The 19571-nt window shown below is 36.6% G+C and overlaps 1 protein-coding gene across 3 annotated transcripts in view; it reads right to left on the bottom strand.

Moving 5' to 3' along the window:
- The window catches only part of Sin1 (SAPK-interacting protein 1), a 74218-nt gene that overhangs the window by 46168 nt on the left and 8479 nt on the right, over nt 1–19571 (bottom strand). For all 3 annotated transcript variants that reach the window (XM_071668921.1, XM_071668919.1, XM_071668920.1), the window contains exons 2-3: nt 17058–17189; nt 5995–6123 (exon numbers count right to left, since the gene is read on the bottom strand). In XM_071668921.1, the coding sequence (XP_071525022.1) occupies nt 5995–6121 (127 nt within the window). In that variant the 5' untranslated portion in view covers nt 6122–6123; nt 17058–17189. The remainder of the gene's footprint in view (nt 1–5994; nt 6124–17057; nt 17190–19571) is intronic.

A 19571-nucleotide genomic window follows, 5' to 3' on the forward strand; every position in this document is an offset into this window, starting at 1 on the left:
ATTCATTATACTTTTCAATTACATCTATTCGCGGAAACGTGCCCTTTTGGAATTTGTGTCGTTTGCGAGTAACTTGTCAGTTCAGTTCTATTAATGGTCGACCTGGACTAAACGGACACGTAGTAAAGGGGAATAAGACCAGAAACTAGCGCCCTCCACTGAAAGGACAAGGTCGAGGGCTCACATAGAGTGTACTGGTACACATCGCGACTCTGACTCAGCTCAGCTACCTCAGTCCTGTTAGTGTAAGCTTGGCCTTCAGTAACGCCTAAGACTCCAAGGAGGCTATATAAGGGTTTATATTTAATAGTCTAACACTGGAGAAGATTCGGTATATTTTGTTCATTTCTTAAAGCATAAGTTCATAGGTAATACACCAAAGATAAACCAACTCATATTTTTTTCTTTGGTCCAGTCCCTGTTGTCACCACACACACACATATTACTATATACGAGTATAAACTGATCAGTGAGAGTTCATGCACACAACTGGAATAAAAGTTATACGTTTTGTATACAACATATGAATAGGTGTGATAAATGAGGACTATATAATGGTACAGTAGCGTACAATATACATCCGAGTGATTCTCTTTTCCCACAACATATTATTCGAATATAAAAACGTTAATTACAGCAATAACGCGTAACATGAAAATATAAATTACAAACGGAAGTAAAAAAAAGGGGATTTTTTTTCAATTTGGGGAATTCTGACCGTCAGATTTGGGGAAATTTGAACCAGAGAGTCTGATATATTACTTATAATATTACTTATGATAGTCTGGCATCGGGAGAGGAGAAAAAAAAGGTCGGGTTTTGGGTGCAAGGAGACTTCAGGCCTAATGACCTTCCATACAGTTCGATGGCCGGAAAACCAAAGAACAACATGCAAGGAACGGCTACACCAATCTGTTTACTTTAGATATCATCTGCCCTGCTAGCAAATTTTTACTTGGCCTGTTTCAGAGTTAGACCGGCCTGCTTGTCTTATGGGTCCAGTAGCTATTAGGGTTTCATCATGGCATCACAAGTTAAGATTTGACCCCTCCAAGATTTTCCCAGACTTATAGCTGTGTGTTTGAGGCCCATTTTGCTCATCTAGGGATTAAGGAGGAGACTAAGAAGAGAAATGGGCTACTGGTGTCAAAAGGTCATACGAAACTTTAAATGTTTCGTATGCTGATCTCAAAAGGTCATATGAAGCTTTAAATGTTTCGTATGCTGATCTCAAAGTGTAATTTTGAAGACCAGTTTGACTCCAGGGTTAGGGACCAATTGTTTAATGACTGTGGAACATGAAATTTATTTTCAAAATTTAGTGGCAGAAAATATGGACTTGCAAAAGATGCCCACTTCTCAAGATTCCTGAAAGAATCCTAAACTTGGAGAAGGCTTTTGTTGGTGATTAAAGTGAGCCACTGCCAATGAAAGTAGAGAATGTTGGACCAAAGAGAAACACCTGTAGACATTGTGGTTTTCCTCATGAAAGCAGTTAATGTAGGCTTACAGACCTTCCTTGTAATCTGTGTACAATAAAAGGCATTTGAAAAGAGTCTGTACCGATGCAAGACAAGAAAACTTGAGTGAGGACAAAAATAAGTATAAATCAAGGTTTGTTAAGGTTCTAATGGATCCAGATGAGAAAACTAATAAAGAAGATGATGATAAGCTGTTATCAGCGAATGACCAAATAGGTGCAGTGAAGACAGAAGAATTTAATTTTAGATTTAAAGGGAAACAAGTACCATTTGAGGTTGACACTGGTGCAGATGTTACTACTTCATCCAGTCGCTGGGGAAAGTTGTTGCAGCTTAAAGCTGAATCAACCATTAAAAGGTTAAGTGCTTATGATAATTCTATTATTCAAGTGATGGGTAAAACAAATGCATCAGTCAGTTATAACTGTTGCAAGACAGTTCAGTCCTATGCAGCTGATTCTCAGAATACCAATTTGTGTGGCAAGGACCTTGTGGATAAGGTTGGCAATTACCAAGCTGGATTGGATGAAAACTCTAAAGTGCATCAGATTGTAGATGTAGAAGGGTTGTTAGATAATTAGGGTTGATTCTGGCAAGCCTATCTCATGCACTGTAGCCAAAATACATGTTAAAAGTGACCTTTCCCAAAAATTCATGAGGGCTCGTATGGTCCCATTTTATTACAAACTGATGATTGGAGAAGCTTTGGATAAGCCTGTGAATGATGATGTACTTGAACCAGTTTCCTGTAGTGAATGGGCTGCACCCATTTTAAAGGCTGACAAGAAATCTCTGAGAATTTGTGGTGATTTTGAAGAACTTAACAAAGAGATTCACTGTGATAGGTATCCACTACCAAAGATTGAAGAGATATTGTCAGTGACTGGTAAAGATAAAATATTTTCTAAAACTGATCTCCAGGAATTTTTCAGTTTATATCAGTTATTTCCTCAGATCGAGGCGTAGCAGCATATCTAGATGACATCATTTTTTGTGGTAAAAATAAAGCTGAACAAGATGAAAAACTAGTGAGGATACTCACTATTCTGCAGGATCATAATGTCCGGATTAACAAGAGCAAATCAGTGTTGCATGCTAAATTGATGGAATACCTAGGTTACCATATCTCTGGTGAAGGAACTGAACCTTCTCTCAGATAACTAGAGGCTATTTTTGATGCTCCAGCTCCTACTTCTGCAGCTGAAGTACTCCTTTTTAGGGATGGTTATATATTACTGTAAGTTTGTCAAGAACTCATCAAAGTTGGCATGTTTGCATGATCTATTGAAAGAGGTAGTTAAATTTAGATGGACTGCAGTGGAGGATAGGGCTTTCCAGGACATTACATATGACTTGAGAAACTCAACATTGTTAACTAACTTTGATGGGGAAGCTTTCTTAATTGTTGAAGTGGATGCATCCCTTGTAGGTGTTGGTTGTCCCTGTAGGTACTGGTTGTGTCCTCTTGCAGAACAAAAATGGTAGAAAAAGCAGTATATTTTGCCAGCAAAAAGATTATCTCCAGCTGAGAAGAATTATTCTCAGATTGATTGAGAAGATTTAGCCCGAGTGTTTGCTTTTAAAAGAAAAGATTTAGATACTTTTTGCTAGGGAGACAATTTGTAGCTAGGACAGACCACAAACCCTTTAACTGGCTTGTTTGTCAAAGGAAGGCCAATTCCATATCACGCTAATTCCAGAATCCAGAGATGAGCTTTGTTGCAGGCTGCCAAATAAAGAAGACTTTGAGTCAGGCACTCCAGCTGAATATGTTAAGTAGGTAGAATCACTTGAGTTTGATGGCATTTCCTTCCACACCATCAGAAAATTGACAAAGAGAGATGTCATAATTATTTGATCAAATGTCTAAAGTTTGAGTGGAATAATGATGTTAACCAATAGCTAGTAGAGTCAGCATCTGTGAAAGCTGATTTAAGCCTGCATAATGATGATATTTTGTATTAGAATAAGGTGCTAGTTCCAGTTAACCTCTGCTGCGAGGTACTTTAACATTTTCATGTTGGTCATGATGGCATTAATGCTATGAAGGTAGGGGCAAGGAACTGGGTGTGGTGGCCAAAGACGGATCAAGATACTGCAGAAATAACAAAATGTGATATTTGTTTAAAAAATGTTAAAGCACCAGCTACACCAGCTCTGTCCTGGCCCAGTGCAGGCTCACAGTAGTCTAAGCTACACGTAGATTATGCAGGTCCTCTTGAAAATACGGATTTTCTTGTTATGGTGGATTCATTTACAAAATTTTTAGATGTTCATGTAACTAATTCCATGAACTCTAGTGTTACTATTGACTTACTACGAAAATCTTTCTGTAATTTTGGACTGCCAGATGTAATTGTTACAGAAAATACCCCTTATTTTGTGTCCCAATAGATGCAGCAGTTTCTAAAGAAAAATGGTATCAAACATATAATGCAGCTCTATATAACCCTGCTAGTGGACTGGCACAAAGAACAGTATGAGTCTTGAAAGAGGGTTAAAGAAATTTTGTCATGGCAGTTTAAATACTAGAATCCGTATGTTTTTCTGTAATCAGAGGACGACAGTCCACTCTGGAATTGGTATGACACCAGCTGAGCCAATATTTAACAGAAATTTCACGGTAACTATTGAGTCAGTCAAGCATGAGCCACAGAGCCACAGAAAAACATTAGCTCAGTTGAGTAATAGTGTTTTTTGTGATGAAAGTAAACTCTACCAGTTTGTTGATGCAGTATTTGTGAAGAACTATGGAAAAGGAGAATCTTGGGTGAAGGGGAAATTCGCTGAAGTGTTTGAATTAAGGAATTATAAGGTGTGTATAAGAGATTTTGCGAATATGGTATGGAATAACCATGCAGATCAAATCGTGCACAAATTTCTTGTTTCTCATGGCAAAGATGCTTCAACCATGCAAAGATTTCTGAGGATATGTATTCCAATAGTCTGCCAAATGGAAGCTGCAGTTTTACTGCAAGAGAAGGTGATAAAAGCTAAGGGGTAATCCCAAGGGAGTTTAGTTTAGGCCTTGAAACTAGGGGAGAGAATGATTTCCATCATAATGATGTAGCACAGCATGTCAATGATGAACCCAAATCTCAAGTAAATGTATCTTTGCCTTAGGCACCAGTACTGAGACAATCCAGAAGTGGTGAAGCCACCCTAACCGAGATAGACTTAACCTCTGAAGTATGTCTTTTGTGTCCTGCATTATTTGATATATTTAGTTATTCATGTTTATATGGAATATCACCTTTTTTATACCATTTTGTTCTAGGGTATTATCATTTTTCTTTTTAGAAAGGATGATTATTTAGTTTTTAGTCAAGAGACTAATATGGGGGGAGAAGTGTTGTGTACTGGTACATACTCAGGATACTATTATCATGATACCGTGTTGAACAACTGAATACTCCACTGTGATCATCTTTTGTTTACTGTTCCTGTACTTATAAGTAGACTTTTGTGTTAGCTATGATTTTGGCAAAGAATGAACAAGCAGACCATTGGCTGGACTAGAATATGTCTTCTTTTAACCTTGGATCACATCTAAGTTACCACAATGATGTTTTTACCTATCAAAGAATTATCAAATGTTGTATTTAAAAGTCTTTGCCTTTTAAACTAATATCCATAATAATCAAATAAATTTTCACCATGTTTTCCTTTCATTTCTTTACCCAGCAGCTAGCTGAACTTTTACCTAAATGTGAATACGATTTATGTTAATATATTAAATTTGTAATCAATCTTTGATTCATATTACATTACAATTTCCTAAAACTGTTTATGTTAATTAATTTGTTTATCATCTCTTTAGTCCTTAATTTCCTAATAATTCACAATATCTGACATGCAACTTTATTATCTTTACTATAAACTGCCAATGCAAGAATAACTGTATTAGTGAAACTTGCAAGTTCCCCTTTAGTCTTTTCTTCCCATGTGAACATATTCCTTTCTGTTTCAATAACATTCATTTTACTGCTGACTGAATCTTCATCTTTGTTGCTGACTATTATTTTGCTTTATCTTTTCCCTAACTAACTTCCTACTTAAATCACCTTAATGTATTGAGTTTCAAGCTAACACTCATTCTATATTTCCACAATTAATTTTCTTTTTTAAATGTACCCATCAGGAAAGTGAGTTACGTATATACACACACCACACAGACCCAAGGTCCGATCAAGGTGGTTCAGCCTTACCAACAACAACAACAAAAAATGTAGCCCCCTTAAAAGCATGAAAAGAAAAGAATAGTGAAGTAAAGGCTCCCTCCACTCCCTCTGGCAACACACAACATGGAAAACAGAGAGAGAGAGAAAACCATCGCAGCTCAAATATACATATATATAAGGTCTGTACCTATGATAAGAATTCGTCTGAAGCAGGGTTAACAAGCAGAGCTTGCAAATTCCAATATTCATTCTACCTGAAATCTTATGGTTGTGTTATAATGGAAAGAGAAACTCCTAGTTTGTTTAAACTTTAAAGAAATCATAGTACATACCATCAACTGGAGCTGTATTATGTTTCCACAAAATTCTCTTAACCCTAGACGCATTCTTCTTCTCTTTCCGCATAATCTCCAATCTCTGAGCAGTATAAGACCTCTGTCGGTGACCCACAAAGTCCATATCTAGGGATAACATGCTAAATTAGAGCTGTACATCATAAAATGGATCATGATTAAAATATAAAAAAAACACAGTAGAGAGGTTACATAAAAGTACATACTGGATATAATATATTTTAATAAATACTTATGTTATCCTGGGGATGGGGGAGAAAGTATCTTTTCCAAATATTCACTGCATCACACGTGACTAAAAGGGATGAAAAGTGTAGTACTGGAAACCCTCCCCTTCTAGTACTTCAAAAGGCTTAGGCTGGAATCTACATGTGTGAATATAACTAAGATAAGTAAAAGGGAGAGATAGAGGTAATATACTTGAGGAGAGGAACCTGGATGTTCTGGCTCTAAGTGAAACAAAGCTTAAGGGGAAGGATGGCTTGGGAATGTCTTAGGGATACAGTCAGGGTATAATGTGAAGACAAGAGCTAAAGAAGGGGTAGTAATGATGATGGACGAGGAGTTGTGGAAATGAGGGGAAGGATGACTTAGGACTGTCTTAGGGATAAAGTCAGGGTATAATGTGAAGGCAAGAGCTAACAAAGGGATGGTAATGATGATGGAGGAGTTGTGGAAATGTGTGAAACTGTAAAGACGTAAGCACCAGATCCATGTGGGTTACAAGAAGTGGGTGATTATTGGTACTTATGCACCAGGAAGAAAGAATAGTAAAGAAGAGAGGCAAGTGTTTTGGGAGGAGCTACGTGAGTGTGTCAGCAGTTCTGATGTCAGAGATGGCATATTACTGATCGGTCATTTGAATGAGAGTAGGTAATGTGACAATAGAGGGTATAATCGGGGTATATAGTACCAAGTGGCGTGAATTAAAATGGTGAATAGCTTGTGGAGTTGTGTGCTGAAAAGGGACTAGCAACTGAGAATGCCTCTTTTAAAAATAAGGATATGCATACGTACATGAACATGACAAGAGTAGATGGTTAGATGGCATTACTGGATCATGTATGAACTGATACATGTGCAAATGAGAGACTCTTGGATGTGAATGTACTGAGATGAGTAACTAGTGGGTTGTTTGATCACTGCCTGGTAGAGACATGGGTAAAGGTATGAAAAGGCTTTAGAAAATGAAGAAATAATATGGATGGGAAGAGAAAGGTGAAAGTGAGTGAGTTTGAAAAAAAGGTTAAGATACTGGGTGAAGAATGGCAAAAGTTGAAAGTAAATGAAGCTAGGGAAGAGGGTGAAATATAGGGGACGTTTAAGGAAGCAGTGTTGACATGTATGAGAAAAGTGTATGGCAGGTGGAGAGTGGGAAGTGAGAAAGGGTAGTGAATGGTGGATGACGAATTTTCTTGTGAAAGAGAAAAAAAAGAGACATATGGGTGTTACTTGCAGAGAAGGAGTATGACTAACTGGGAGATGTACAAGAGAAAGTGGCAGGTCAATAGGAAAGTGCAGGGTCAGCAAGTATCAGCAAACTTTAGGGAGGATAAAAAAAACATTTTGGAGGGAGGTTAACAGTAAGAGAAAAACAAGAGAAAACATGGGAGACTGAGTAAAGGGGATAAATGGGGAAGAGGTATTAGGCAGAGATGGGATGAAGAGGAGATGAACTAAGTATCTGAAGGACTTTTGAATATATTTGATAACAGAATGGCAGATGTGCAGTGTTTGGGTCAGGGAGGTATGCAAAGTGAGACAGTCTTGGCAAGTGGTTTGGTGAAAAGAAATGAAGTGGTGAAATCCTTGCAAAAGATAAAGTGGGGCAATGCAAATGGGGTGGATAGGATCACAGTTGAATTTAGGATTTATGATAAATGTATGGCTCATGGTAAGGAGCCTCAGGTGTGGTGTATGCCTGTTTAATTCTACAGCATAAAAACAAGGGAACACGCAGATAAGTATTACAGGTGAGTGGTTATCTAGAGGGCAGTGGCATGCAGAGGGAGGAACTATTGGCTTCAGGAGTGGCAGAAGATGTATGAATCTGGAGTTTGCCTTGAAATATCTGTGTGAGCATTAATCAGAGAAGCTGAAATTGTACGCTCATTTACAGATCTGGAGAAAGCATATGTAAGTGTACACAGAGATGCACTGTGGAAGATGTTACAAATCTATGATGTGAAAGATAAGCAATCTCTCTTTTGTTGAACCATTTGTCTAGTACCTCTTCTAATATCTTACCTCTCTATGAGACTCAGTTGTCTAATGATGTTCTCACTAGCCCTTTTTTCATATCTAATTATAATCTCCATTCATGATACCAGTTCAAAGGGGGTGTTATGTTTCTTCCAATATCAACACACCTGTTACACGCCTCGAGGACCCCAAGTCCCCAAACTTAGACGTTATATGACTCAAGGGCTATCTCCCAACTGTCACACTTTTCCTCTGTTTCACTACTGCTCTCCTAATTCTACAAATCTTACATCTTTCTTTGACTATACATTCCTACCATGAGACTGTAGCATCTTCTCACCTGCAAGCCGAGATCTTCCACTTAAGGGATTTGTTCATTAAAGAGAGTGGTTAATTTGTGTATATGGTAAAGGAAATATTAAGCAAACTGTTCAGATGCTATATTATGCCAAAACTATGATATAATTCTCGAGTTTGGTTACTGCACTTAAAGAGGCATAGAGATATAGCAGAAAAGGTCCAGAGATGGGCAACAAAGATAGTACTAGAATTAAGAGTTAAATTACGGGAAAAGGTTAGAGGCCTTAAATTTGTCCACCATGAAAGAAAGAAGTGTCAGGGAAAAGCTTAGAGGCCTTAGATTTGTTCACCACAAAAGAAAGAAGTGAGAGGGATGACCTTGTCACATGCCTAAAAATTAAAACCTGTTTCATGATGTCAAAAGAGAACAGTTCTTCAAAATGATACAACAACCAAAGGCCAAAACATGAAATTAAGCAAGAAACATCTTAGAAAAGATAGTAAATTATCACAGTATAAAAGTAGTGGATGAATGGAAGAAACTGGGTTATGATGTAGTGAAAGTAGACAGCATAAGGAAGTTTAAAAAATTCAAGAGATAAAACCACCTGAACATTAAGCTCCCTCTCAATACTGCAAAATTAGGTGCAGAAATTACATAAGACCAAAACTAGAATATTCTTCTCAAGTTTGGTCACTCCACCTAAAGAGGCATGAAAAGTATAGAAAGAAGGTCCAGAGGAAAGCAACAAAGATGTCACTAGAATTAAGAGAAATAAGTTATAAGGAAAGGCTAAAGGGTTTCAATTTGCTTACCTTGGTAGAAAAGAGTAAAGGGTGGCCTGAACAAGTTTAAACAGATCAATAAGGTAAACAGAGAACAATTCTTTGAAAGATACAGGGACAGAGTATCCAGAGAACATATCAAGAAATTAAGCAAGTCGTTAAAATAAATATGTATATATCTATATATATTATCTCTGATGCCTGTTCTTTTTAAATGTGATCAATAATGAAGTCTGTAGGGATAGACAAATTCAAGTATCTTTCTAAATCTCTGGTGCCTGTTCCCTCCAGGAACTCCCATCAAGAGGGTGGCCATGGCAAAAGAGTCTCTACTTTTCCTGTCCTTACATGTCTCCCTTGCATATGCTATTCCATGCATTCTTCCACCATTTCTCTCCCTCCAGTTCTCTTCCACTCTATTTCTCCAAGTAACAGATGGTCTTCCTCTCACACCAAAGGACATGACATAAACTTATGCAAAATATTAAAAGAAAAAAAAAAAGATATAAAGACATACTTTTATAGTATAAAAATCACTGATGAATGGAATAAAATGACTGAAGACATGGTTAATGCGGCTATCATATATAAATCTAAAAAGTAGTATAATAGAAGAGAATGTTCAAGAGATGAGGCCTGATGAATGTAAAACTCCTTCCCCTACAGTACAAATACATAATCATACAGTGTAAACTCCCTCCCCATAACACAAATAGCAAATTATTCATACACACAAATGAGATTCATAAGGTATATAGCCTGCAAAGAAAAGAAAGTTAACTTCCTGAAAAGCAAAAAATTATCAGATGGGTTTTTCTAAATTTACTTGTGGCTGTTCAGCTAGAGGACATTACTATAATACATGCAGAATCTACTGAAAATAGTGGGGAGGGAAGTGGAGTATGAGCAATTCGGGGGGCTGATTAACAGACATGACATGAAGATTGATTTAGCAGTACACAGACCTGAGTACATACAAACTAAGATATACATGAAATTAAGAGAAGCTCTAGAAAGAATAATTTACCCTACTAGAGATGAAGGAACTGAGGCAGTTTGTAGCCTGGTTGATGAAAAAATTATCTAAGTGCAAGACATATAGGATACGTACTTGTTTCGCTAAAAGGAAGATTTCAGTTAGAATTAAAAACACAGAGGATGAAAATTCATCACAAAAGGATCCAGCTGAGATGTAGGGGGTACCAAAGTTAGAAAGATTTGTAAAGGAAGAGGCTGAGACACATAAATCACTAATTATCTTTGGCTAAGAAAAACATAAAATACCATATGAAGACAGGTGAGAGAATGATGGAAAGTTCATTAAAGAATTACTGGAAGCTGTAGAAATACCTCATGCAATGTCTGTGATGAAAGAATGAAGAAATGACAGGTTATAATCAAGATGCAAGAGGAAAACCAGTTATGGTTGCATTTCATTCGGAGTCATCTTGCCAGCAGTACTTGGGTAGGTCAAGAAACTAAAATATATTGTACTCTTCAAATGTAATACAATGAGGGAAGACAGGGAGAAAAACGAAAAATACAGTCAAAAGGCAGAAGACAAAAGATATCAAAATGAGGCAATAGGACAGAGCAGCTATGTCAACAGTGCTGAGATGTCAGGTTCGTTCATTGATGGCAATGTCCAACTAAAAGTAACATATGCTGATGGATTAGTAGTAAATGGTGAAGAGCTGAAATTTCAGGATTGTATAAGGAAAAACACTTTTGTTATTGTTGATATCAAAGCTGAGTATAGAAATTAGATCTCATGTTCTATCAAACGGGTGTATGTTGGCAAGGAGAGAATGACAGGACAAAGGATATGGAGGACTATCCTTCCTAATAAGATATAATTTAAGTTTCTACAAATAATGGAGGATATCCCAACCAGACAATACATAATAGTGGCTTTGATATCTATTCTTCCAAAAAATTTTAATGAATCAGAACAAATATACAATGACAACAATGTTGGAACTATAGGGTGTAGTAAATGAAGCAGCAAAACATGCATTTCTCAGAGATGTTAAATTACTAACAATGGAAAATTTCAATTTGAAGAGATCCAGGGCTCTGTAGTGAAAGGTTCACTTAAATTTACAATGAAAGAGTCATGGGAAGCATTAGCCCAAAATATGGAGAGAAGTTACGAAAGAGGGAGGACTGATTTATTTAAGATATAAAAAAGCCAAGGAGCTTTGAGATGTGCTGTGGTGAGGAAATGGAGGTACTTCAAACAGCCAGCACTTGTAAGACATATGAGAACAAGGAAAAAACATACCAGGATAAGAAAGTAAAAACAAAAAACTTAGGATAAAATATTGTGAACAAAAAAGGCAGGATAAAATCCAAGACTCTTCCATAAATCAATCAGCAAGAAACTGTACATTAAAGAGCAGCTAATCAGGATAAATGATTCAGGGTCATGAAGACAATCATGTAAGGATCTGAATGACAAACTCAAAAGTGTTTTAACAGTGGAAGACATTATAACCCCAACATCAGTGAGATGGAACAAGATGATGGTCTTAGAAATCATTATGATATCAAAAAAGACATAAAAACAAAATACAGTACTAAAAGGTCTTTGCCTATTCAAGGCTCATGGTCCTGATGCAATTTCACCATATGTAATGAAGATGTATTCACATAAACTTGTTAAACCACGTGAAATACTGATCAATATGTCGATGTAGAAAGGCAAAATGCCAAGGGAGTGTAAAAGAGCAAAACTCATACCTATCTACAAGAAAGAAGACTGAGAAGCATTGACCTACAGAGTGGTCTCCCTGAAAAATGTGGTCTGCAAGGGGCTAGAAAAGATAATGAGAGCAAATGGATGACTATACCTGCACAGGAGAAAATACCAAAGGGAGAGACAATATGGTTTCAGGGAAAACAGATCATATATAATGAACCTTATATATTTCTGAAAAAATAAAGTTGTTTCAGACAAAAAAGAAAGCTGGGTGGACCAATTATATTTGGAGTGCTAAAAAGCATTTGACACTACCACACAGAGGGCTAATCAAGAGGCTGAAACACCAGACAGGGATAAAGGGGAGATGCCTATGAGGAGTAGAAAGATATCTTAGTGTAAGGGAAAAAAAAAGTCTTATGTCAGAAAAGCCTTCTTGAAATACAACACAATACAAAGGAGTTCAAACAGCAACAAACACTTAAGTCCTCATGATCCTGTTTTTGATAGCAGATGTTAGACACTCAGATTAGTGTGGTTAGAGTAGAAAGGCAAATGGATGTCTTCATGTAACTGAAGAGGAGCAAATAATGTCAGTCTTGGATTCAAAAGTGATAAATCTATCAAGTCTAATTCCATATATGTCTGTGGCACTACTGTCAACCACTCTAAGTGGTAAATCACTCCATGAGGTAAAACATATTGAAGAAAAAGTGCTTTTCCTAATTCAAGGTAAAACATTTACCACAACATTTTTATCCATCACTATAAGTGAAATGAAAAAAAAAATTAGGTAATTAAAGCCTTTGACAATTTTGAATACCATAATATATTACATCATCTCAAGATTCTCTTTTCTATTCTTAACAAATTCAGGTCATTTTGTCAAATCTCACTGGATTTGTTTCTCAGTTGATGAATCATCTTGGTAGATCGATGCTGTACTCTCTGCATTCTGTCTACATCATTTTTTCAAGTAAGATGCCAAAACTGAACACAGTATTCATGATGGAGAAACACAAATGAACTGTAAAGAGGATGATTTCCCTAGACTTAATTCTAAAAGCCCTACCAATGAATCTAAGAGCTTTGTTTGCTCTTACTTCTGCTTCTGTTGCACTGTTTACTTGACTTTAGGTCACCAGAGATCATTCCACCAAAGTCTTTTTCTTCATTACCTTTTGCAGCTCAACAAAAGTCATATTCTAGCTTGCTGTCCCATATCTAATTTCAGCTGGAGATACATATCCCAGCTTATTATCATCTGAAAAATTTTATATCTTTCAACGAAGACCATTACTGGTGCCAAGACTGATCCTTGTGGCTCACTATTTGTTAAATCTAACAATTCTGTTTATTTTCTCACAATATTCACATTCACTCTTTTGAATAGAATACCAAGACATCTGGTTATGGTATACACAATATTGGTGATTTTCCCAACAAAATGAAGTGCAGTATCACCTTGCTGCCTAATAACAATGGAATGTGCCAATTCTGGGTAAAAAGTACACATCTATATTGAGATAGAATGAGGAGCAATAACAGCAAACAATGCTATGTTGTTAACCCTTCTTTTGAACAGAATATTGTGACATCTAGTCATGGCATAAACAATATGGCTGATATTGCTAATAAAACAAAAGGTATTGTACAATTTTTCCCCATCACCTAAGTACAATGGAAGGCATCAACTTCTGGCAAGAAGAAGACATCTCCATCAAAAGAGAGGGTGACTCAATCACAGCATGCAACTCAACACAGTGCTTCTTAGCAACTCACAGCCTGTGAGACATTTGTCACCAAGCAATCACATTACAGCATTCCCTCCCACTAATCATGCCACCTTACCAGAAAATGATGTTTTAGTTTATTAATTTTCAAATACTTAAATTTTCTAAATAAATCTTTATATAATTTGAGTTTTTCTCAGAATTAAAACAAACATTACAATATATCACCTTATAATTTATGTGAATAACTATACATTTCTAATTTTCTATGCACATTTTTTCATGCATACTCCTATAATAAATGTCTTTTACACTAAAAAGTGTTTAATGAATTTTTCCTTTATAGTATTATAATCTAGAGATAACAGGTTAAGAAAAAAAATAAGATACCTTTATTAGTTCAACAATTATGTTCACAATGTACATAAACCTTAACTACATTTTCTGGCATTTTTACTTCTGACACTTTTCTAGTTCTTGCCCGGAGCGCCTTACACGTGCTCAAGGAGTGTGCAGAAAACTTCACAAGATGCCCAAAACATTACTTAAAAACATCATTAGAAGAGAGGGTGTGGTGCCATGGGAGTGGAAGAAAGAAAATGCTGTACTTATCTTTATAAAAGGAGATGGGGAAAATGCATCTGAATTACAGACCAGTATCTCTAACAAGTGTGGTCTGTAAAAAAAACACGAAAAACATAATCAGACAGCAAACTGATGATTAGTGGCACAGGAAAACTACCTACCTGACAGACAACAAATTCAAGGAAAGGAGGTCATGTGTAACAAATTTTATATCTATAAGAAAGCAAACTCACTTAAAGACAGGGGAGGTAGAGGGGTAGATTTTGTGTTCCTGGACTGTTAGAAGGTGTTTGACATCATATCATATGGGAGGTCAGGAAAGAAGCTGGATTTCTAAGCAGGCATATGGGTTAGAATCATGCAATGGAGGGAACATCTTAGTAAAAATAAACAGGGTACCTATATCAAAGAAACCTTCCTGAAATGGTGTGGGATTACCAGTGTTATGCAGCTCTTTATGATCTATGTAAATTACCTCCAGCAAGGAGAGAAATTGCACCTGATTATGTTTAAAAATGAAGCTAAGGTCATAAGAAAAATTAAAAATGGTAAGGACTGCATCAACTTTCAAAGGACCTACGGCAATCTTTAAAGATGGTTTGATAAAAAGTTGATGAAGTTTAAGCTGAGTAAACGCAAAGAATTCATACTGTAGCATTTCATTTTTGCTCCCAATATGTAAAACTTTGCACTTATCATTATTAAAATTCATTTTCCACCTAAAAACCATGTCCAGTTTGTCTATGTCAGTTCGAAACTGCAGACATTCACCTACATTTGTAGATTCTCTTCCCAGCTTTGTTTCATCAGCAAACTTTGATATCTTGCAATGCAGCCTATTATCAATACCAATTAAGATGTAAAGAAACATATCAAGTCCCGAGACTGATCCTTGAAGCACTCCTCTTGTTACATCTAACAATTCTAAGGACTGACCATTAATCACAACTTTCTGTATATATCAAATCACCAAATTTCTAAATTTCCCTATAAATGCCATGTGACTACATTTTTGCCATCAAACTTTGATGCTGAACCTTATCAAATGTTTTTTTATTATTAGAAAGATGAAATAAACTGCTCTACTTTCATCATCCATGTTGCTTACATCATACAAGAAACCAAGCAGAATTGTCAGACATGAGCAATTTTATTAAAATCCATGCTGAGAATCATTTGTTTAGTGATGGTCTCTAAATGGTTCACAACTGTATCTTGAATGATGGTTTCCATAATTTTTGCAACTATTGACGTTAAGCTAATTGGAAAGTAATTTCTGGGAAGTGACTTACTATCTATTTTGATTATCGTCATTACAATGACAATTTTTCATTCACATGGGACTTAATACAGCAATCAAGAACTTTACAATCTCATTTTTTGCCTCTTTCATTGTCCTCAGATAAAACTTATCAGGATCTGCCATTTTATTGACTTTCATTCTGTTTACTGCTGGTAGTATGTCTTCAGCTTCTATGTCATTTAGTTGAAGAACATTCTCCTCTCTTATAAAAAATGGATTCAGAACATGGGTTGAGTCTTCTATCATTAAAGCAGATGCAAAAAGTCACTTAAGTATTTTTTCATGACAAGTTTTGCCAAGGCCAAAGATATTTGCAGTGGCAAAATAAGGATGGGACACAATGAAAAAAGCTCTCAATAAAAATATAACTAAGAGAATGTGTGTACAAAAGGAACTTGGGGTCAACACTGTACGTAACCTGCAGCCAGAGGAATATGTCAAAAGAGTTGTTACAAGTACAAACTACCTCTAGAAAGATATTAAGAGTACATTCAAGTAGACAAAGAAGGAAATCTTCTGGAAGTTACTCTCAGCGTAAATTAGACCTAAACTAAAATCTGCTTTTCATGTTAGGTCATCCTTGAAAAAACAAAAAGAACTATAAAATAAAGTTCAAAGGATTGCAACAATGATGGCACCTGAAACATAGGCAGTGCATTGCCGTGAATGGTAAGAGGCCACTGATATGCCCACCATGGAAAAGAGAGGAGTATGGGGAGATTTAATCACAACCATCAAATTTCTACGCCAGTTGGATGTTGTCAACTGTGAAATTCTTCAAAATGAGTGTCTTCAAAAGGAAGTAAGCATGAGGTCATTCCTAGTCATAATGAGGAAGCTCATTGGAAAGTCATACGCAAACATACAGCAAGAAAGGCCATAACAAGAAATTAAGTGAGACACTAACTAGAAAAGATGTAAAGAAATGCTTCTGTAGTTTATGAGTAGTGGATGTACGGTAAAAGCTACATAATGAAACTGAGAATGCTGATGGTAAACAAAAATCAAAATGTTGTAAGATAAAAGGATTCAAGAGATGTAGCCCCATAAGTGCTGAACTCTATCCCCATACAGCACAAAAATTCAAAGAGATATTACCTTGGCAGGATCAAATACAACAGGAATTTTGTGTGCGAGAGATGGTAAATGGAGTCTTTGGTCTCACTTGACAGATTAATATCATATGAAAAGTGAAAATTAAAGTTCTAAACCATGAAAAACTATTCTACAACCAAACAGATCTACAGGTAAGATTAATTACATGGGAATAAAAAGAGAAAAGGCAAAATGAAAAGTAAAGTACATGAAAAAATTGGACACGATTAAGATTTAAGTAACTATACATTAATGGAAAGTGACAGATGTATATGGTTTGTTTTGCTAATGCCGCACATCATAATGGAAGAGACAACTGTAAGTCATAACTACACACCTGATACAATGTCAAGAGAGTGAGGAGGTGGGTCTTCATGGATATGTGGTGGGGAGTCTGTATCAGCCAAACAAGGAAACTCCACCACTGATGCCGCTGCTGGTTCCACCTGTACCACCACTTCGCATAACCCTAGTAAGAAATTATGAGGGTCAGAATGCAGACCTACAAAAGTGGCTTTTGTTGTCTTTTCCTAGCACTACCTCACATGCATGCAGGGGGAAGGGGGTGCCATTTCATGTGTGGTGGGGTGGTGGCGGGAATGGATGAAGGCAGCATGTATGAATATGTACATGTGTATATACATACATATACATACCTATACATCTCAACATATACATATATATATACACACACAGACATATACATATATACACATGTACATAATTCATACTGTCTGCACTTATTCATTCCCGTTGCCACCCCACCACATAATGAAATACCAGCCCCCTCCCCCGCATGTGTGCAAGGTATATATATACATAAAAGCATTAACAGTATCACATGTAATTGAATAATATGACTGTTTCACAGATTTCCTTACAACAATTTCTACGGGAAGAGGATGGCAAAATTCGTCCTGCCTCATATAGTTTCATATATCTTTAAAGGAGCAAAGAACTACATTCATAAGGTCTTTCGAAAAAGGGACACCTATTTCTCTACTAAAAATTCCTCATAACTTTCATCTCTCCACTGACAGGTCTGTAATTCTACCTTTTGACTCAAAGAACATTCTTGGAATTATGGTAGCATCCACACTGTATTGAAACCTAACATTGCAGAAATAGCTAAGTCTGCCTCCAAGAAACTGGATCTTCCTGTATAGATATTGAAATATATTTTCTTAGAAACAGTTGTTTCACTTATACAAAGGATTTATCCATCTTGTATGGAGTAGCACTCTCACATCTGGAGTGGTTCTAGCTCTGCGTCCATACTTGATGAAGTTCATTTGAAAGCAGTCAAATTTATCAAATCTCCCATGTTAACCCCAAAACTTGACCCCACTTGCCATGCGCGACAATGTTAGTTCGCTTTTCTTCTTATAAAAGTACTACTTTGGTTTTAGCTCCAGAGAGCTAGTTGCTTGTGTGCCACCACCATTAGATTGACCACGTAACTCAGCATACTACTGCTTCAAATGATTACTACATGGCTGTTGTCAACTCAAGGATGGGCCATTTTCATAACTGTTTCTTTCCCTAGACCTCAATGTTTCGGAACTTTAAACCTTCTCATGTCTTTTCCAATAACTAAGACTGGCTTTTTTCAGAAGACATTTTTCTCACTTCCAAAATTCGCAAATCCTTTCCTCATCTTTTTTTCCCCCTTTCATTAACCTCTTTATATTTCAATCAAGGCTTGACTTTGATGTGCAATTTTGTTTGTAACAAGAGTTTCCAAAATGAAAAAGAGGTACACTTGTGGACAGAATCCCTACGCTCCACACTTGGGCAAGGCAGAAAGAAAAAACAGCTACCTGGATCAGAAGAGAGCCACTTGATAGACAATGAAGTGCTGGCTCACTATGCTAACCTTCCCAATACCAAAGAGGGTAGTGCTGGTAATATACTTCCTTGGTCTGTGGTTGCTTACCAACAGAAAATATGGTGTTATATTACTGTATTACCATTATGTTGACCTGGTTCAGTGTTAAATGCTTTTTCTTGCAACATTTATGTGAATATGTATCTTGCAAAATAGTTTTTATACATCCCTGAATTTATGAACCCATGAAATTATATGCTTTTCTACCAGTAACTGAAAATCAGACTATATGCTTTTCTACCAGTAACTGAAAATCAAACTAAGTTTATGTAACTATCTATATATCTGATAACTGTTCCCTTCAGGAACTCCCATCATGGGGGTGGCTACAATAAAAAAATCTCCACTGTCCTTATACGCCTTCCTTGCTTACACCATCCTACACATTCTTCCACTACTTCTCGCCCTCCAATACTCTTCCAATCTATTTCCTCATGTCACAGGTGGTCTTCCTCTCACACCAACCTTTTCAGTTGTAGTTTCATACATTCTCCTTTTAAACTCCCCATCTTGCATTTTTTCCACATGTCCAAACCTCCTCGAAGTATTACAATTAATACACTCCTGCTCTACAATTGATTTCCTTTCCATTCCCTGCCATTCCAGATCTCTCATACACCCCCTCATTTCTTTCTTTATTCCATCTAGTCATACCAAATGCTCCTCGCAAATGACTCATTTCCACACCCTAGATTCTTGAACCCTATGACTCATTCCAGGTCCATGTTTTGGCTACATGGGTAAGGGTTGAGAGAACTATGTTGTCCCTTTATCCTTTCTTCATCCCTACACTTAAACCTCTACCCTTCATTATTCTAATAAGGTACCCAGAGACTCTTCTACCCTGTACTGCTTCAAGCCTTATTTCTCCTTCCATTTAACCAAACTTATCTAAGATAGCTCCAAAATACCTAAATTCTCTCACCTCTTCCAGTCTTTCTCCCCCCAAAATACCAATACACA

Source organism: Panulirus ornatus, chromosome 13 (assembly GCF_036320965.1).
Source record: "Panulirus ornatus isolate Po-2019 chromosome 13, ASM3632096v1, whole genome shotgun sequence".
In the NCBI taxonomy this organism is placed as follows: Eukaryota; Metazoa; Arthropoda; class Malacostraca; order Decapoda; family Palinuridae; genus Panulirus; species Panulirus ornatus.